At 39.1% G+C, this 20507-nt stretch overlaps 1 protein-coding gene and 1 long non-coding RNA gene across 2 annotated transcripts in view; both read left to right on the top strand.

Moving 5' to 3' along the window:
• LOC139935890 (uncharacterized) overlaps nucleotides 1-14692 on the top strand; it is a 30920-nt gene extending 16228 nt beyond the window's left edge. The window contains exons 13-17 of the mRNA XM_071930506.1: nucleotides 892-971; nucleotides 2229-2463; nucleotides 2996-3085; nucleotides 4607-7794; nucleotides 9331-14692. Of these exons, the coding sequence (XP_071786607.1) occupies nucleotides 892-971; nucleotides 2229-2463; nucleotides 2996-3085; nucleotides 4607-7794; nucleotides 9331-9468 (3731 nt within the window). The 3' untranslated portion in view covers nucleotides 9469-14692. The remainder of the gene's footprint in view (nucleotides 1-891; nucleotides 972-2228; nucleotides 2464-2995; nucleotides 3086-4606; nucleotides 7795-9330) is intronic.
• A 1321-nt stretch (nucleotides 14693-16013) lies between these two features.
• Nucleotides 16014-20473, top strand: LOC139935700 (uncharacterized). The gene is made up of 3 exons (XR_011785842.1): nucleotides 16014-16174; nucleotides 16913-17147; nucleotides 19511-20473. It is a non-coding gene; the product is annotated as an uncharacterized lncRNA (long non-coding RNA).
• Nucleotides 20474-20507: the final 34 nt, after the last annotated feature.

Below are 20507 nucleotides of genomic sequence, written 5' to 3'. Positions count from 1 at the left end.
GTACTGCCAGACACACTGGTTGCCGGTTGAGAAATGTGTTGTACTTAAGATTCTTATCATGTGGTTTAAAGCACAGCGTAATCTTGCTCCATCTTATATGTCAGATTTAATCCATCTAAGCACAATTCAGAACCTTCACTTTGTTCATCATTTCATCATCACAACACCTCCTTGCAGTACTTATGGAGACTGATCCTTTGTGGTTTTGGCTCCAGCTCTGTGGAATTCTATGTCCTTGACAATAAGGAATACATCTTCATTTTATGATTTCAAGAGAGCCTTAAAGACACATCTTTTCTTACAGTAGTGTACCAATAGACCGATCCATTAAGCTCTGCTCCATTGCGCATTGACCAATCACAACGCAACGAAGGTCCGACAAATAAGGGGCTGATTTCACAAAGATCTAAAATTAATCGTAACTGCAAATCAATCGTAGTTGCTTAGTAAAGTGTGATGTCTCAATACAAATCACTATGGTGATACTGAAAATTTGTGTTGTGATGAATTTTGTTGCTTTGTGAAATCGGCCCCAGGTCTGACATGCGTGCGTATGTTTGGCGCACGCAGATTGTACAGAAAGGCATTGGAGAGGCTCACGTGTTCTTGCTCACACGTGCGTTGTGGGCAGAGCCTAATGGATCGGTCTATTCTTGTTTGATGTGTCGATGTGCATTTAGTGGTGGTATTTGTAATCTTATTAGTATATGTTATTGTAAATTGTTAAGCACCCATTTGTAGAGCGCATATTATGGAACTAAGTATTCATTATTATGCACCATATAAATCTAATATTATCGTTATTTTGATCAGCATATTTTGCGTGTATGTTGGTTTCCCGGTCTCATTTTTTGTTTTAATATACACAGATGTAATGTTTATTTTTTGCAGGTTATGATGGCAAATTTGATTGGGATGACTACCTCAGAGCAAGCAACTCCATAGCTGCACCAGTTGAGCTTTTCCATCAGGTATGTTGCAGATTTTAATTTCTTACTATTTCTACAACATCATGGTGTACACATTTTTTTCTTCTAGTTTTACAAATCAACAGAACTCTTTTACTTAAAGCCATTGGACACTATCGGTAAACAGTATTTTCCAAAGGTCCACACTTTGTGTATCACAACTTGTATATAAAATAAGAAACCTGTGAAAATTTAGGCTCAATCAATAATCGGAGTCAGGAGAAAAATAACTGGGAAACCCACCCTTGTTTAAGCACGTTTCGCCGGGTCATGACATGTGTTTAAAATAAATCCGTAATCTCGGTATCGAGAACTGATAATTGTTTTAATGTTTTCTCAAAAAGTAAAGCATTTCATGGAATAATATTTCAAGAGAAGTCTTTCACCATTACCTTCTGTAAACCCTGTAGGTTATTTGTAAATCTGTGAATTTTGTTTGTTTGCCTGTTCCGAAAGTGTCCAATGGCTTTAAGGCTAATTGTTGTCTGTATGGCTTCTGACCTGCACCACAGAAAAAAGATGTTAACAAAATAGGGAGACCGCCAACAAAGAGCTAAATATCTAACTTGGTAAAGCGCCGGCACGTTAACAGGGTTCAAATTTTGGGGGAAAATCCACAAGACTGTAAATCTCAAAACTTTTACTGGACCAGAGAACTTGATACAAGACCAGTATCAAAATGAGAAGAACACTATCTAAACAAATGGTGTTGGAAGCTTTGCATGGTGTGGAGAATAAGAGTAACTATAAATATTAATATGAATAGTAGACTTGCGGGTACAACCATGTGTAAAATTATTTTTTGAGGGAGTGTTGACTCTGGAAAGAGCCATTGTGGTTTCGACGTTTCGAACAGTATACTCTGTTCGTCTTCAGGAGAAAACGAGCGTAAGTTTACTGGCATGACACTAAAATCACTGGCATCGGGCCTGCAGTCAAGTGTTCGAGCCCTGGTTAATCCAGAGGTCAGTAGTTCAATCTCGCTCTGTATTTTATTTTATTTTTAATTCCAAATCGTTTCAAATTTTCTCAGTCAAGCCCAGTTCATACTTCCTGCGAATGCCTTTTGCAGCGATATTCGCAAGTGTGTTGCGCGGAGCTGAACTGCTGCGAATATTCGTTGCGATTTTTATGACGTCAACATTCGCTTTGCATTCACACTCGCAGTAAGTATGAACTGGGCTTCAGTTTTCCTTGAGGTTTATCATCTGATAATTGTTGTTTTGATCACTTACTTGTTTTCTTTTTGCTGTAATGTAGAAGAAAATCGACCCTTCATTCCGTGTCGGACAGAAGCTTGAAGCGGTAGATTTGATCGAGTCTGGCTACATCTGCACAGGTACAATTCTCAAGATTGCTGGCCCACTGCTGAGAGTAAACTTTGACGGATGGGACCATAGTTACGACCAGTGGCTGAACTGTCTATCCCCTGACATCTATCCCGTTGGTTGGTGCGAGATGGTCGGATACCCGCTGCAACCGCCCAGAATTCATGGTGGGTGAACTTTGACATCTCCTCCCTTGACCCCTGCTGTTGATTTCACCAAACTCTTCTTAAAATATGATTAATATTTGGACTTGGGACGAGTTAAGTTCTGTAACAATACTAGTTAGGACGCATCCTAAGTTAGAACAAGTTACTCGTCCCAAATCCAGATTGAAATGATCCTAGCGTTTTGTAAAATTGGCTGCAGAACTCGCGTTCCTAAATCATGATTATGGGGAAATTTATGGAGCGCAAAACTGAACTTTCTTAGCACTTGCATTTTTTAATGAGATTGAACAAATAGGAACGTACTCTCTGAGACAATTCAAGACTTTGTTTTTCATAACAGGCATGCAATTTTTCTTCGGATCAGCTAATATCCTCTTTTTTAATCTCAGTTTTACCATTCAAAATTGAAAAATACAATACAAAATCATTGAAGTTTTGTAGTTTCCTCTTTTTTGGTGCAGGCGATGTTTTGGGGGCAAAATTTCAAAATATATATTTTTAATCTAGAACGGTTCTTCTATTTTTCTTGCAGATCCAATCGATCACATTCTTCCAACGCCTGTCTGCAAGAATGGAAAGAAACTCAAATCTACCTCGTCCCTGAATTCACTCGTAAAAAGAAGTGAGTTTATGTTCATTTCTTGTGATACTTATTGTTAAGTGTAAAATACTTTCTTCTATTTAAAGGCACTGGACACTATTGGTAATTACTCGAAATATTTATCATCATAAAATCTTTCTTGATTACAAGTAATGGGGAGAGATGGATGGTATAAAACATTGTGAGAAACAGCTCCCTCTGAAGTGACAGTTTTTGAGAAAGAAGTAATTTTCCACGAATTTTATTTCGAGACCTCAGATTTAGAATTTGAGGTCTCGAAATCAAGCATCAGAAAGCACTCGTGTGACAAGGGTGTTTTTTTCTTTCATGATTATCTCGCAAATTCGACGACCGATTGAGCTCAAATTTTCACAGGTTTGTTATTTTATGCATATGTCGAGATACACCAACTGTGAAGACTAGTCTTTAACAATTACCAATAGTGTCCACTGTCATTAAGGCACTGGACACTAATGGTAATTACTCAAAATAATTGTTAGCATAAAAACTTACTTGGTAACAAGCAATGGAGAGCTGTTGATAGTACAAAACATTGTGAGAAACGGCTCCCTCTGAAGTAACGTAGAAAGAGGTAATTTCTCACTCAAATATTGAAAGACTTCAGGCCTGAAGCCTTTTCAGACATCTGAAAGTACACAAATTTGTGCAACTAGGGTGTTTTTTTTTTCTTCGTTATTCTCTTGAAACTTCAATGACAAATTGATAAAAAAAATTAACAGATTTGTTGTTTTATACATATGTTGGGATACACGATGTGAGAAGACTGGTCTTTGACAATTACCAAAGGTGTCCAGTGTCTTAAACATTTAGGCCTGTCTTAAAGACTCTTCCAATGAATTACATTCACGCATGCTTACAGACCCTATTGGTTGGCAAACACCATAGAGATGATCACTAAGCAGCTGCACAATCGCGTCTGCGTCGCACAGCCATTAGCCGCGTTAAAACAGCGCGCTGTTCTCTTATTTTGCCAACCAAAATGTAAGTGCGCACGTGCTATGTGCATATTTCATAGATAGGGTCTATTACCAAAGGTGTCCAGTTCCTACATAGTTGTTTTAGTTAAAAGGCAGTGGACACTATTGGTAATATTTCAAAACAATTATTATCATAAAACCTTTCTTGATTACGAGTAATGGTGAGAGGGTTATAGTATAAAACATTGTGAGAAACGGCTCCCTCTGAAGTGACTTAGTTTTCGAGAAAGAAGTAATTTTCCACGAATTTGATTTTGAGACCTCAGATTTAGAATTTGAGGTCTCCAAATCAAGCATCTGAAAGCACACAACTTTATGAGACCATGGTGCGACAGGATGTTTTTTCTTTCATTAATATCTTGCAACTTTGACGACCGATTGAGCTCAAATTTTCACAGGTTTGTTATTTCATGCATATGTTCAGATACACCAAATCTGAAGACCCAGTCTTTGACAATTACCAATAGTGTTCAGTGTCTTTAAAACTTTTCACAAGGGATACTGACTTTGACTTAATATTATTGTGAATGTTTCCTCTCCACAGAGCGTTCCTTGAGTGGTTCATCAGGAAGTCTTGAGATGACCAAGTCCATCTCCAGCATGGTTGAAGCCATCTACTCCTTCTCAGATACTGAAGATCAGGTCCCAGCTAAAGTACCCAAGGTCTCAAAGAAGGACAAATCAACCAAGCACAGTAAGAAGGAGCGCAAAGCTGCATCCTTGAAGGATAAGAAGTCGTCCAAGTTGAAGAACCACTCCAAGATCAAACATAAGAACAACAAGATCAACACCAAAGGTGATCTGCAAGCGCTGCTTTCTCAGTCCACCCCAGACTTGGGCAGAGTCAATAGCTTCTTATCCAAGAAGGCAAAGGAAGGCAGCGACGGCATGTACACTTCCTTGTCGGAGAGCTGCTTGACTCTGAAGCTGCTTCCAGACTCTCCGCTCTCGCCAAGTCTAGACTCCTTCCCTTCACTAAGCAACGGAAGTACAGGTTCCTTTCTCCATCAAGGTCTGCAATTGGATCCGTTGCAGATGCTGCCTCTAGATTCAGGCTTCCAGTCTGTCCTGGCAAAGAAGAGTTGTAGCTCTCTGATGACCAACTCAGATACGATGCACAAAATCAAAGTAGAGCAACCAGTAAAGACACACGAGTCTGCGAACAGTGTGCTAGTATCGTCCAAACATTCACATAAAGATCACGCGGAACTATCTCACAAATTTCCGTTTCTGAACTCCAAGCATGACGGCTCCAAGCATAAGAGCAAAAAGTCAAAGAAAAACAAGAAAGTCCGCGACAAGGATAAGAGCCGGAAGGAGAAGAAATGCAAAAAGAAGGAGAAAGAGAAGAAACGGAAATCTGAGGCACACGAGAAGAGCCTACTTTATGAAAAGAAAGCATCCCCAGAAGGCAAGACGAGTAAACTTGCTGCTCTTCTGAATCTCCCTGGACAAATCCACTTTCCAGACAACAAGCCATTAATTAATGGTTTCCTTAATGCATCATCTCGAAGCAGTGTACCTTCTGTGCCTCCAAAGCCAAAGACTATGGATCTAACGGAGCAAGATCCTTTCGCTTTTGAAACGGAACAAGAGATCGCGGAAAAATTACTTGCAAAACAAACTGTAGCCTCAAAGCCATCAACAACGCATGTCAAACCAGCCGCGTTGAACAGTTGTGCGTCTGATGTACCTCCAAAGAAGTCAACCGTTAAGAAACAGCGAGTGAGTAAACCCAAGCGACGGAATAACTCTATGCAACAACTTTTATCGGGAATGACCGCCTCTCAGGGTGCTGGGTCATTTTCAGAATCCAACCGTTCTTTCAGTGAAACCATCAAGCACGAAGATGCAATATTATCAACCCAACCCTCAACCCCTCATTTGACCCAAAAGACAATATCCGCATCTTTGTTCTCCAAAGCGCAGACGCAAAGTCTCGTGAACAACAAGTCCTTTGTCGAGCGGACGCATACCCCAGCCTTGATGGAGTTGAGGAAGCTTCCCATTAATATCCTCCCTCAGGACGCTCAGCGCCTCCTGCGAGCCATCCAATGGCAAGACTCTAACCTTCATCGTGAATTCATAACCCACAGTACCTCCACAACTCCCTTCGTACCAAGTCGCAGCAGCTTGCCAAGTTCCCAGTTAGCGGAGACCCAGCATTCAGAGCCCACAGTGCAGGTATCTGCTCTGAGGCAAAGCCCTCAGACGGTTCCCCCTTTGATTAATCCCATTCGGATATCACCAGTGCACAGCCCAGCCGAGGGGGTTATCTCACACCGAATGCCGATGATGACAACAAACCCCAAAAAGCAAAGCTTTGATCAACTACCACGGTTGAACCTTCCGGAAGGTGTGGCCATGTTGCCAGTGAGCTCTCCGAAAGAAACACACCATTTCCAGAGAATAGTGGATGGACAGAACAAACCCATGCTGATATCATCTATGTCATCCTTGAAAAGGCAAAGCCCTACTGTCATGTTGGCAAAATGTAGGGCAAGTACAAGTGATGTAACTTTGTCAAATCAGAGACCTTTCTCAAGTACTGGCGCCCTATTAAGCCAACAAACTTTGGTCAGTCTACATTCAAAACTTAGCGGGAATAATGTACCAAGTCCACAGGTTGTGGCAAGCCCCCATGCTTCCCCCACTATGAACACGTTACCGATTTCCAGTCCGCATGCTATGGTACATCAGCAGTTCATTACAAGACCACAGGTACTTTCAAGTCCGAAGGACTCAACGCCAAGCATAATGCTGGGTTATTCTCATCATGCAGCCCATCCACTACCTCTAACGTCTCTCAATGGGCAATCCAAGAAGGAGCAACACCATGTTAGTCCAGCCCCTCACAAATCCCCAGTTAGCGGAGGACCTCCAGGTACACCAAACATAACCCATAGACTTCCTCCGCTTGAAACACTCTTAAAAAGCCTGAATGCTGGGACTAAACCGATCAGCCCTACACCCGGAATTAACGTCTCAATGAACAGTCACGGTGGCATGTTGTCGCCTTCTCTGCGACCCGCCAGACCAAGGCTTGCAAGACCTCATAGCTTTCCAGATGCTTCAAACTTCCCAAACTTATCCTTAAATCGTCCGCCATCATTAAATAACTTCACGTCATCCACTGCAAGTTTACCATACTCCTCAGCAAGCTACTTGACAACCATCCCGAAACCCACCTCAACCGTAACCAGTGATACCGTCTCAAGCCATCCAATCAAATCCAAGAATCCGTCTTCCTCACCGGTGATTTATCCAACATCAAGTAGACCCAAAACCTCTTCCACGTTTAAACCAGCAACGCCAAGCTTCCCTACCTCACCCTCCAACTCGCAAGCGTCCTGCACGTCTAGCTTCAAGCTAACAGGCTTTCAACCTACCTCAGGTACACTCCCAATGAGTGTCCCATCCAGCAAATCAGGAAGCACCTCCTCGGAAGCATCCAACCCATCCAAGGTACCTACAAGTCCCTCGTCCAATTGCTCGCCCCGTAGTAACCCAGCCACACCCAAGAGTACCTCCAACACCTCAAGGAGTAACCCCCCAACCCCAGGCACCCCAACGGAGTCTGGACCTGGCTGCATCGTGGAGGAGTTTACTTTCCAGCGGATGGTGAGACCAGAGATTGGAATAATGAATCCATGGAAGTGGGGTATCTGTGAAGTCATCCAGTTTCTTATTGATGCTGGGGAGAGAGGCTGTGTAGAAACGTTCAGCAAACAGGTGAATATTTTTTCAGCTAAATAATTGTTTAGTTTTTTAGTGTTTTTTTCTAGTTTAAACTTGTTTTATCTTGTTTTATCTTGTCTATTTCGTCTTTTGACAGATTGCATATTGTTTAGGGGGACGCAAACATTTTGTTTACACTTGAAACATAATCTTTAGAATTCAATTGAGCTGGTTCTCATGTATTTAAATGCAGTGGACACTATTGGTAATTACTCGAAATAATTATTAGCATAAAACCTTTCTTGGTGACGAGTAATGGGGATAGGTTGATGGTATAAAACATTGTGAGAAACGGCTCCCTCTGAAGTGCCATAGTTTTCGAGAAAGAAGTAATTTTCCACGAATTTGATTTCAAGACCCTCAAGTTTAGAACTTGAGGTCTCGAAATCAACCATCTAAACGCACACAACTTCTTATGACAAGGGTGTTTTTTCATTCATTATTATCTCGCACGTTCAATGACCGACTGAGCTCAAATTTTCACAGGTTTGTTATTTTATGCATATGTTGACATACACCAACTGTGAAGGCTAGTTTTTGACAATTACCAATAGTGTCCACTGCCTTTAAGAAAGAAAAAATAACTAGTGACAGATTTTGTTCTGTTATGGTTTCATTCTTTTATCTTTTGTCTTGTTAGCCAAGTGAAATAAGATCAGAATTATACACAAAGTGTCAAGATGTACATTTCTTGTACATGAGGATGGAACTTTTTATCATTATCATTGTCATCTTACAGATATTTCAGACTTTTAAAAGTCTACCGGGTGAATATAAAATGTTGTATTTTTCTCGAAATAAAATAAGTCAGGCTCTTTGATCTACTTCTCTAGCACTAAAGATACCATTCCAAAAAGCTCCTTGGAATCTATAACTCCAGGGGCCGATTTTACAAAGAGTTAGGACTAGTCCTAGGAGATATTAAAAACTTAAGGCTAGTCCTAAGTTAGGATGACTATTAAATCGTCCTTACTCGAGACAAGTCTTAACTTTGTGAAATCCACCCCATCCCAGGGGTTACACAAAATGGAAATGCCATCAATTCAATGTACCTCTTAAAGGAACACGTTGCCTTGGATCGGTCAAGTTGGTCTTTGAAAAGCGTTTGTAACCGTTCGTTATAAAATGCATATGATTAGAAAGATATTTCAAAAGTAGAATATGATGATCCACACAAGTATCACTCGAAATTGTGTGGTTTTCCTTTTACCTTGTTGACAAACACGTTTTTTTTTTTTACTCCAATAAATGGCCGACCGTGTTAGTTCGCAAAGTAAAAGGAAAATCATGCAATTTCGAGGCAATTGAGTGTGGATCATTATATTCTACTTTTAAAACATCTTTCTAACCATTGCATTTAATAACAAACAGTTACAAATGCTTTTCAAAGACCAACTCGACCGATCCAAGGCAACGTGTTCCTTTAAGATCTTGAGCCAAGTTTCAGACTTTGGTATCATCAATGACTCCCGCCACAGCATCTTACTCAATCTTACTCAAAATATACATGCACCATATCTTTGTTTGCAGAACATTGATGGCAGAAAGTTCATGTCGTTGACCAAGGAGCAGATAGCAAAGCTAACTGGAATGAAGGTAGCTCCATCACTGAAGATCTATCAGCAGATAGTCCGTCTTCGAAAACTCTTCCCGACGGCTGAATCATAAAGGTTAATCTGTTCCAGCTTTTGTTATTACAAACATTTTTGTCTAGTTCCAAACTGACGTGGAAAGTTCGTAACCAGCACTCAGTTTAAATTTTCCATTTTCCAACTCAAAACAAGTGGTTGTTACTGATTGGCAAACACTGGAAAACTACTGCAAAACAGCAAATATCAGTGTAACTTCTGGTGCGATTTGGGAAGTTTTTTCTGTTATTTTCTGTTAGTTTCAGGTATTTTCTGGTTAAAAGTAACACTAAATAAGTGCATTAGGATTGTTTACACAATCCATGACAAAACCTACATGCTGAAAAATTGATTGCTGCATTTTATGTTTTTGTTGTTTTACATACGTGTTGTGGAATAAATTTACAAACTTCCTGAATTTTCTTCCCAAGGAAGGAACTTCATTATCACATATCAAATTGACATTTTGTGGCGTCCAAACTTGACACACATTTTTCAGGCCCGTGTGCTTCATTTTGTTAGGGCAAGGGGCACCAAGGCTTTTTCTTCTTCGTAAAGGACTTCCTGTAATGAGGAAGTTGTAAATTTCGACTGGAGCATTTCAAGGGCACCAAGGCAATGACCAGGGGGGCATGGGGGCAATCACCGTTGATGCCTCCGTGAAGTATCAGGCCTGATTTTTTATCACAGAGATGTCATCAAATCAATTAAAATTAAGCACTTTTTCAAACTAATGCAAACAATTGCAAGAGAACGAAATGACAGAAGTAAGTCAGATTTGAGTCAAACGAAAAGAGGTTATAAGAAAAGAAGCTAGATAAATGCATCCATTTCTTTATTGTAAATGGTGTTGAATAATCAATGTCACATCCCTAAGTAAGCTAAGCCTGGGCGACGAGTGCGACTAGTGTCGCAGTCACGATTATGAATTGCTTAGTCGAGTTGATATTCAACTACTCGATTAATCATGTCGCCATGACTACTTCAAAAATAGTCGCTATTACCTAAATAGGAAAATAATTTGCTAAGAATTTATTGGCTTAGAAACAGTCGCTCAAAAAATTGTGCACACGTCACAAAAACCTGGTTCATACTTCCTGCGAATGCGATGCTTTTTTTGGTGTCACAAATTCAACCAATCAGAATGGATAAACTGTCCGGGGTAGTTTAAAATGATTGCATTACATTAAAAATGTATTTTTGTAGTGGATGATTATTTTAATAATCGCAAAGAAAACTTTCATTTTGGTATCGGAGATCAGGTGCAATTTGTTGTCAAACCCTGTAATAATAGACTGTGCAGGTCTTGTGTGTTTTTCAATGTTGAGACTCATCAGATAAGCTAACAATGATGCCTAAAAATTGTTTGAAGAAGCGCAAGACCTTAACAATTTGTGTAGAGGAGAGTGGACAGCAGGGGCCGGCTTATAGTCGGTCGCGTGATGGTCGCGCGATGGAAATCTTGACGCGCGATCCTCAAACACACAGTTTCGCACGATGGAAATCTTGATGCGCGATCCTCAAACACACAGTTTATAGTCATCGCTGAGGCCTAAAAACTGTGTCTTTTTATGATCGTGTGTCAAGATTTCCGTCACCCGACCATCGCGCGATCGATTATAACTCGGCCTTTAAAGACTCCTTTTGTTTTGCCTGCTTCATATATTGTTAATAAACAACTACCATTGTGCTCATGTAAATGAACAAAATATATATATTTTTGTTGAGGAAACGTAAACACGTCTGTACAGAATTATGAATTAGAGACAATGATTACAGGAATGTACAGCTTGAAATACTGTATGGAAAAACTCAATATTGTAAATGAATATTAATTCATTGTAATTTGTATAAACAAGCAGCTTGGGGTATTCAGGTACATGTATAAACAAGATCAAGTTAGACTTAAACAATACTCAATTTATTTATGTACAGAGTGTATTTAAAAACAAAGTCGAGAGGAAGTTGCGATCTATTTTTCTGTTGAATTTTTTCGATGTTCGTTTTCTTTCAATTTTGCAATTGCATTTCCAGTTTGATATGTTGATCAATGTTGATCGACAACTCGGTAATATTTTTTCATATCAAAATGTTCAAGAAATGAACAATTAACATTGGTATTATCCTAATTGCATGATGCCAGTATTATATTGGTAAATTTATAAAGCAGTATCCATACTTGGTTTAACTTAACATGTGAAATATCAAACCTTAACAATTTAAGCCCAATTGTTTATCCGAGTCAAAACGAAATAGTGACAAAATTAGAAGGAAAAAAAACATCACTGTTTTCATTTTCTCTTTTTGCTTAAAGGAACACTTTGCCTTGGATCGGTCGAGTTGGTCTTTGAAAAGCGTTTATAACCGTTTGTTTAAAAATGCATATGGTTAGAAAGATGTTTTAAAAGTAGAATACAATGATCCACACATATTTGCCTTGTAATTTCATGATTTTCCTTTTACTTTGCGAACTAACACGGTCGGCCATTTAGAGTTAAAATTTGACTCCCATAAATGGCCGACCGTGTTTGTCGATGAGGTAAGGGAAAACCACGCAATTTTCGAGTGATACTTGTGTGGATCATTATATTCTACTTTTAAAATATCTTTCTAATCATATGCATTTTATAACAAATGGTTACAAACCTTTTTCAAAGACCAACTCGACCGATCCAAGGCAAAATGTTCCTTTAAAGTCAAAGTATACCCTTGGTTTGTGAACCGTTCGGTTGTTTTAATCTTATATAATGAATGTATACAATAAAACTAACATCTGAAAATTTGATTGCATTTTTGAGATACTGCTGAAAACCCAGAGCGAATATGTCCACGCAGTAAGAATAATCCCTAATCACAATCTGAGAAACATTACTGCAGTAACACTTCTCAGATTCAAATTTTGGAGAATAAAATCTGATATTCTTTTACATTTTACCTTAAAGTAAAATGTTAATAATCAAATTGCTTTATACTATTGAAAGCTGATGTAGGTTTCTAAGGCTTCTTTCTAACCAAAAAGTTTTTTTGCCATTCATTTTAAAGGGAGGGTACACGTTTGGTAACTACTCAAAACAAATATCATCATAAAAACTTACTTGGTAACGAGTAATGGAGAGCTGTTGATAGTATAAAACATTGTGAGAAACGGCTCCCTCTGAAGTAGCATAGATTTTGAGAAAGAGGTAATTTCTCACTCAAATAATGAAAGACTTCTAGCCAGAAGTCTTTTATTCCTATCTGAAAGCACACAAATTGGTTCAACAAGGGTGGTTTTTCTTTCAACATTTTCTCGCAACTTCGATGACCAATTGAGCCCAAATTTTCACAGGCTTGTTATTTTATGGTTATGATGGGATACACCAAGTGAGAAGACTGGTCTTTGACAATTACCAGACGTGAACCTTCCCTTTAAGAGTGATTACCATATGTATACATGTACCTTCACCTGAAAACATTGCTCTGTGCTTTTCACTTTTTTCTCTCAAAAACCTGACGACTAACGAAGCTGAAATTTCCACAGGTTAATTACATGACACACATCTGAAGAAGAAAAAAAATTGATCTACAAAAGGTATCGAAACTCTTTCAGATTAAAATAGAACTAGTTTTATTGGAAACGCTGCCAAAAATTTTGAGCAATTTGCATGAGCTTTTTTCAAGTTTTGTAAAAAAAAGGAACACCCACACCCTTGATGTGCAAGAAAGCAATCAAGAAAAGGAAATTTGTGGGATTTCACTAAAAACACATGCAGAGCCAAATTTTAAGGAACAATCGTACACAATATAGTATGATCAAAAGTGAACATGTTAGTCGAACATTATTTCAAGAGAAACAAATGCTGTATTTCTGAGGCTTTTTGTATTGTACTCTTGCTTTTCTAAACTGAACTGAGAGACTTGTACGTAGGAGAGTTTTACTCAATGTCATATCTATATTTTCAGTATACCTTGATTATCAGTAAATTATTCATGTAAATTATCCAACTTTCTGTGGAGAAACAATGCTTTGTAATTATAAACTGCCACATAAAACCTGCCAATGTCCAACTGACCTTTAACCATAATGGCTTACTTTCAGAGCACAAAATGCCAAAAAAGGGAAAACCGCTTCATAAAGATAAAGCGTGTTGGAATTAGCGGCTCAAGCTGTTGCTAAGATTGTAGCTGCAATTTGGACAATGTTTTAAAAAGCTAATTGCCTGACGTTTCGACCCTGGCAGAGTCTTTCTAGCTAGGGTCGAAACATCAGGCCATTAACTATAGACCTTTATCATGCTGTAGCCATCTTGAATTTCTCCCATTGATATCAATGTTACCAAACCGAGGCTGGACGAACAAAATTGTCTGGTTCTAAATTGTAAAATGATTGTTAGCATTCATTATTGTTATTCGATACGAGGAACATGACCAAGATGGAGTCAGCATGATAAAGGTATATTGTTTGCATGTATACACTTTTCTGTGTTAAGCATGTTGTTGTGCTTACAGGCTTTATGAAATTGGGCCGCGGTCGCTTGGACTGACCAAATAACCTCGTTAACACAGGAAAGTTGTTAGAAGAGGGCAGCAAAACAAAGAAACACAAAGTGGAAATGAGATTCAGGACTTCAGAATGTACTCTTTATAAGCAGAACCTCTTCTTAACAGTTCGCTTTATAATGAGCGCCAACTGTACATGCACAGTTATTTTCATGTTACAATTTTTCTATGTGCGAAAAGGGCAGTAAGGAAAGTGGGTCTTGATTCACTGGCCCATAGCGAGGCTGGATGGTAAATGGTCATTTCTGGACAGTGAAACTGTGCTTTCATAACAGAAATTCTGGGTTTTTTTTGTAATGAGTGGAATTTGAAGAAGAATGAGTGGAATTTGGAGAAGAAAATCAACAAATCAATTCAATTTAAAATCGAAATGAAATATTGACTCATGTAACCTCTCTTTTTGATAAAAAACTGTTCATAAAAGTCATAATGGAGACTTTAACTAAATCTGCAAAGAATTGTGCAGCCATATCTTTATTTGTCATGATAAGTGCATATTTTTTATCAATACAATAAATGCCTTTTTTCATTATTTCATCATTAAACAGATAATCAGTAATATTATCTATAATTAATTTTCTGTACATAAATCTGTTAGCAGGTATTCAAAAATTATGGTCATAAACCGGTATTTGTATTATTATTATTTTTTAAATGTTGTACAATTTATATTAAGTGATATGTGAATATTAAAATACAAGTTCTGTCAAATGTAACTGAACTGCAAGTTTGAAACAATTATTCAACGTTTTTGGAATGTCACAAATTTAATTTATTTATGTCTCGAGTTACAGTTAATAGGGACTTTTCGTTTTCGACGACGGATGGTTCTGCGACGGTTGTTCAGCTAAACGTTGTCGTTTTCAGCACAACGAAGATTCATCCCAAGTACTGTCGTAGAAATTGAGGGACGACCGTCCTCAAAGCCGACGCATGCGCAGATGACGCCAAATGTCATCTTTACCGTCGCAGAACCATCCGTCGTCGAAAACGAAAAGTCCCTAATAACAAACACAACTAAGGGGCCCTATGTACTTTCCCAAATTCCTTTCGAAAACTAACACACCGTAGTAGTGTATAAAGGTTTCCAGCCAATTTCAGTAAAAATACATACACTCATTCAAATTCATGCATTTCCCCCTAATCCACTCAAACTAGTGTTTCTTTTGAACTGTTATTGGACTTATTTACGTTTTCGTGCACACACATGATTCCGTTTTTCTCATTTAGATTCAATCTGAGAATCGTTACTGTCAGTGACGCTTCTCAGATTCGAAATTTTGAGGACGAAAAGTGAAAAGGATAATATCCAAAAGCTGCCATTATCTAAAGAGCCATTATTCCAAACGTACAGACCAATTAAATAAAGTTCTACACCATCTTGTCAAGCTGCTCCTGTCAGGGAATATTGTGTAAATCATTCAAGAAGACGCTTAATTCACATAAAGTAAAAAGTAAACATTTTGTCCATTACTTTGTGTATGTGAATCGCTGCCAGCACCTACATAGTGTCATTAGTGATAGATGGATTATACATGACGTCATTGACCGCCATATTTGATGATAAATGAAAAGGTGCACGCGTGTAAGCACTGCATGTTTCTTCATCAAAGATGGTGGTATATGACGTCATGTGCAATTCATCTATGACGATTGCATCTGCATAACTATGCGACGCGTCCCGTCCCCCCCCCCCCCCCCCCCCCGCGTGTCGTTTTTTGCGTTGTTACTTTCGTGGTTGATTCATAGATATAGAATAGAACAACTAGATCGGCCGCGCGTACATACGCGGGTTCTGGCATGGGGGCTGCCATTGCCCATCTCCCGTGTACATTTTCTGTGCGTTGCCGTCAGCACGTGACTTTTTGCCGTCAGCACGTGACATTTAGCGCGTCAAAGGCCTATCTCCCGTGTTCATTTTCCGCGCGTCGCCTTTCGAACGTGACATTTTTACCGCGTCCATGGCGAACCAAAACGTTTTCTACACAGGCAATGGCGCGTATGTACGCACGGCCGATCTAGTTATTTTAATTATATATCTATGGAAGAAAACTGTTTGGAATCGAAGTAACTATACGGTACGTACGACAAAGCTTACTTTTTATCGAGGCTCATCGTACGATCGGACCTTCATCACCATCGCCAAACATCTTTCTTGAAGCCTTCGGGAGTTCAACGGGATTTATAATACAACGTTCAGATAAACTGTAAGACAAACATTATTTCGTTTTGTTGATAAGCATCATGTGCCTTTTGTAAGCAATGCGAAGTGTGAAGAAAGAACTTGGGAAAGCTGTGACTGGGGTGTATAATTTGACCTGAACTCACAAACGTAAAGTTTCCCTTGGCCTTTTGGACGGTGCATCATTTGAATCGACGGTTTCGGAAGATTTTGGATCAGTCTTTTATCAAATTAGTATAGGCCAAATACGGGCCTATAAGAAATATAATAATTTTATAACAATTAATATTTCAGAAAGATAATTTTCTTTTAGAAAAGTGGAACATTTTCTGTCATAAAAAAAGTATTTTTTTGTCAACAAAAAGAGTAGGCCTAACTAAAGCGCCGCGCCGGCAGTTTGTGGTCCTATGTTTGTCTTAAAAAAGTGTAGGCCTATTGCGACTAAGAGCGGCAAAACTATGATATTAATAAAATGCTATATTCTAATTCTATTGGTGAATCTGAAAGGCATTGTAAATTGTGATATTTTGTCGTATTAATTAATGAATAGCTTTTTACTTTTGTTGTTAGATAGCAGCCTACATCATTGGGAAAAGCTTCCGTATCCTGCCACATTTTTTCATTCGTTATAAAATAAAACAGTATCAAATTTACTCAAAATTAGATATTTCTTGTAAAAATTATTGATAAAGTGGTGGCAGGACACAGAAAAGGTTTTCCCGTCATTGCCTCATGTATTTTTCTCCTTTTAAATTGTGTTCAGTGGCGCGATGCATTCTGTGACGTTGAGCCTGATCCTGCTGGTACCCGCTATCTGCACACTGTGGCCAGCCGTACAGGGTACCATCGTAAGACGTGCAGATAAAGATGAACAGGCAGCAAGAGCACACGCCGAAGTTATAAACCACATGCGTTTTCAGGCCATGAAAAACGCCGTTGCAGACGCAAGAGAAATACTGGAAACCCATAGATTCAAGTGCGGCAAAACTGGCGATACGGTAAGGAATATTCCAACATTTACTTTCCTTTTTAGGGCCCGGGAATTTTAAAAACAAAATGGTATTGAAGATTGTGAATTCATTGACTTTGATTTCTGCCATGCCTGCACTCTCCTTGGTGCACGACTAACGAACAGAGCACCATACTATTTTGAAACGTTGGGTATCGGTTCTTTTCAGAGCCACAGGAAAAACATGACATTGTGTTCGAAATGTACTAGTAAATAATAGTTAGGAAAAGTTTTCGTATGACGCCACCACTTTTTCATTCGATGTCAAATAATATAGTATCTAATTTACCTCAATGAGGTTTCTCTTTTTGTAAAAATTCGTGAAAAAGTGGTGGCAGGATACGGAAGGTTATATCCCCGGTTTGGTCCCGAAGTTTTGAACAGATGCAAATGCAATATCTAAGAAACACTGTAGGTCCAGTGTACTGTTCAATTGCACACAAAAATAACCCAGTACTCCTGTCTTACAAGAAGGGGTCTGCCCTTGTGTTCCTGTATTTATTATACAAGTTGCCGTCTGTATTTACATTTTTGTTTAATTAAAAAAAAGTGTACATGTGGTTTAGGTTCATATAATAAAAGATTTCAGAACCAAGGTGAAAACCACTCACTTCAAGCATAATTGTGTTGTGCTGTGCTTAGCTACTTTTACTGCTTAAGCAGCTCTATAAAATTGGGCCCTGAAGTCGGAGCAGTAATGTTGTTGATAGTTTGTCGTCTGCCACACTGACAAGGAGGTATGTTTGTTGAGATGATATTGCAATCAAGGGAACTCTGCAAACTCCCACAGGGGGATATAAACACCATGCTGGCAACGACCAATCTCTCTCACACAAACATTGGTTTAACGTCTATGATTATGAATTGAACAGATCAAGAAAATGTAACTAGACGACCATATTTATTCTAGTCATTGTGAAATCAGTGGTTAGCTGGGGGATTTGAACCCACAACCCTGTGATTGCAAGTCACGCAGTCTAACCACTTAATCAATGACAGCAGGGAGGGATGCCATCGTTCCGTAGGCTGACCAAAGTTGCGCTGGGTGGACAACATCTGAAAATGGTTGAGTTTTTATGTCACCGATCATGAGGCAGCAGCACTGGAAAGACAGGCTGTGGTGGGAGCGGTACCAGTGATTCAGGCAAGGTATTATTTGAAGAGACCACAGGCAAATGTCAATATCTACACTATACTAGAGAAAGAGACGCAGACAGTGACACAGCTTTGAGTTTGGTAGCTCCAATTCTGTGGAGGAATTAGGCACATGTATTATGACAGATGATTGAGTACGACCCAGGCCCCACAATGAAGTTCTTAACTTCTTACCTGTGTGTCTGAAGGGTGGAGGTTAATATGAAGTCAAGGAGTCTTGATGGGCAGTGCTGTAGGTCAATCCACTCAGCCGAGTCCAAGTCCCAGTGCCTGTTGTCCGACCCAAGTCTGAGTCCGAGTCCCTGTAGGCTGTTGTCTGAGTCCAATTCCAAGTCCGAGCCAAAAGGGGAATCTGGTCTAAGGGGAGACTGGTGTTGAGTCCAAGACCAGCCTCCAGAACTGTTGTTGACCAGGATCAATTCAAAGTCCATAATTGATGTGGAAAGAGTAAGTGGTGACGATTTGGATTGCTTCTGAGACAAAACAATTGCCGTTCAACCTGCTGCTGATTTGCGGATCAAAAAATGGAGGGCACTAAGCTGTGTGGATTAAGGCTTTTCTGAGCAAGTTTTACAGACATGTAGTCACAAAGAATGTTTGGTGTAGCGATACCAGAGATGATGGGAAGGTTGTCTATTGGCATGGGTTTGATGGGACACTAGAGTCAACACAGTCAACCACATGCTGAACATTAGGGCCCAATTTCATGGCTCTGCTTACCATAAGCACAGAATCAGAAATTACGGCAGCAGGGAATTTTGTGCTAACGGCAAGAATATTTCACGGGTTAGCGAATTTTGGCTTCTGCACGTGCGTACACCACGTTTCTAAGCATTCTACACCAACAAGGCTAGCGCAGATAGTCCGCGCTTGCAGGTAAGCAGCGAATGGTGACCGTAAGCGCAGAATTCAGCGGTTAGCAGGGCCATGAATCTGGGCCCTGGTCTCGCCCAGCTTTCTCAATAGCGAAGTATACAGCTATGCTAGCCCTAGCATGGAGCCACAGCACTCACACAAAGTCATAGCTTTAATCATAGCTCTGCATTGAACTTTAGTGCAAATAATGAGCATTTTGAGATGACTGGTAGATGTTTGTTAAATAAAGTGTTTTAAAAGAATCGTGTATTAAAAAGACTAAGAAATACTCTTTCTAGAGACGATACTCATTGCACCATTCTTGGTTTCTCTTTTCCACAGTGCTCCAGGGTGGCAGTATGTTGTGATGACTATGAATGCCACCACCATCCTGGTCAAATGTCTGGGACATGTGGTTCTCAACATCAGCCACGCTAGCTTAACCCATCAGGTCGCCCGTCTAGTCAAACAATTCATACATTAATACACAATCTTGTTTTCATATTTTAGTCAGTTTGAAGTAGTTTTCAGGTTTCAAAATCATATTGGCCGTCTATTCAAACAATTCATTCTGGTATACATTAGTACACAATTTTGTTAAAAGTAACTTTCAGGTTTCAAAGTTCTATTGGCTGCAACATTCTATTGGCCAAAAAGCCGTATATTCAAACAATTCATTCTGAAAAACATTAGAACAAAATCTTGTTTTCAAATTTAGTTGGTTTGAAGTAATTTTCAGGTTTTTCATTTCTATGGGCCGCATAGTTGTATTGGCTGCTAAGGGCTACATGTATTAGCTGCAAAGGCAGTACATGTATATTCAAACAATTCATTCTGAAATACATCAGTACAAAATCTTGTTATCAAATTTAGTTGGTTTGCAGTAACCTGCAGGTTTCAAAGTCCTATTGATGGTTTCTTCTGTATACATCAGTGAACCAGTATCAGAGTGAATGCTGCACAGAATGTCTCCATTGCTACTCACAAATCATCATAATTGCTACCCAACATTACCATTCAGTTTGCACAAAATCTGTTCAGTTGAAATATTTTGCCATGCAAAACTGTTGGATCAAATCATTCCATGTAAAAAAATTAGTGAGGTTGTCAATGTCATAAGTTCTTTGATTCAAAATAATTTTTCGTATCAATGAAGTTTGCAATAACATAAAATATTTCAGGAAGCTACTTGTATCTGAAATAGTCATGTAGAAAGTGAAATTGCCCAACTGTTATTCAATGTACTGTTTAAAGGAATGAATACTTAGAATTCAATCCAATAAAAAGACAATGTTTACATCCAAAGACCTCATTCAGAAATTGTTACTGTATTAATAAA

Source organism: Asterias amurensis, chromosome 4 (genome assembly GCF_032118995.1).
Source record: "Asterias amurensis chromosome 4, ASM3211899v1".
Classification (NCBI taxonomy): domain Eukaryota; kingdom Metazoa; phylum Echinodermata; class Asteroidea; order Forcipulatida; family Asteriidae; genus Asterias; species Asterias amurensis.
The sequence above is the reverse complement of the archived record's forward strand: the minus strand, read 5'-3'. Positions and strand labels throughout refer to the sequence as shown.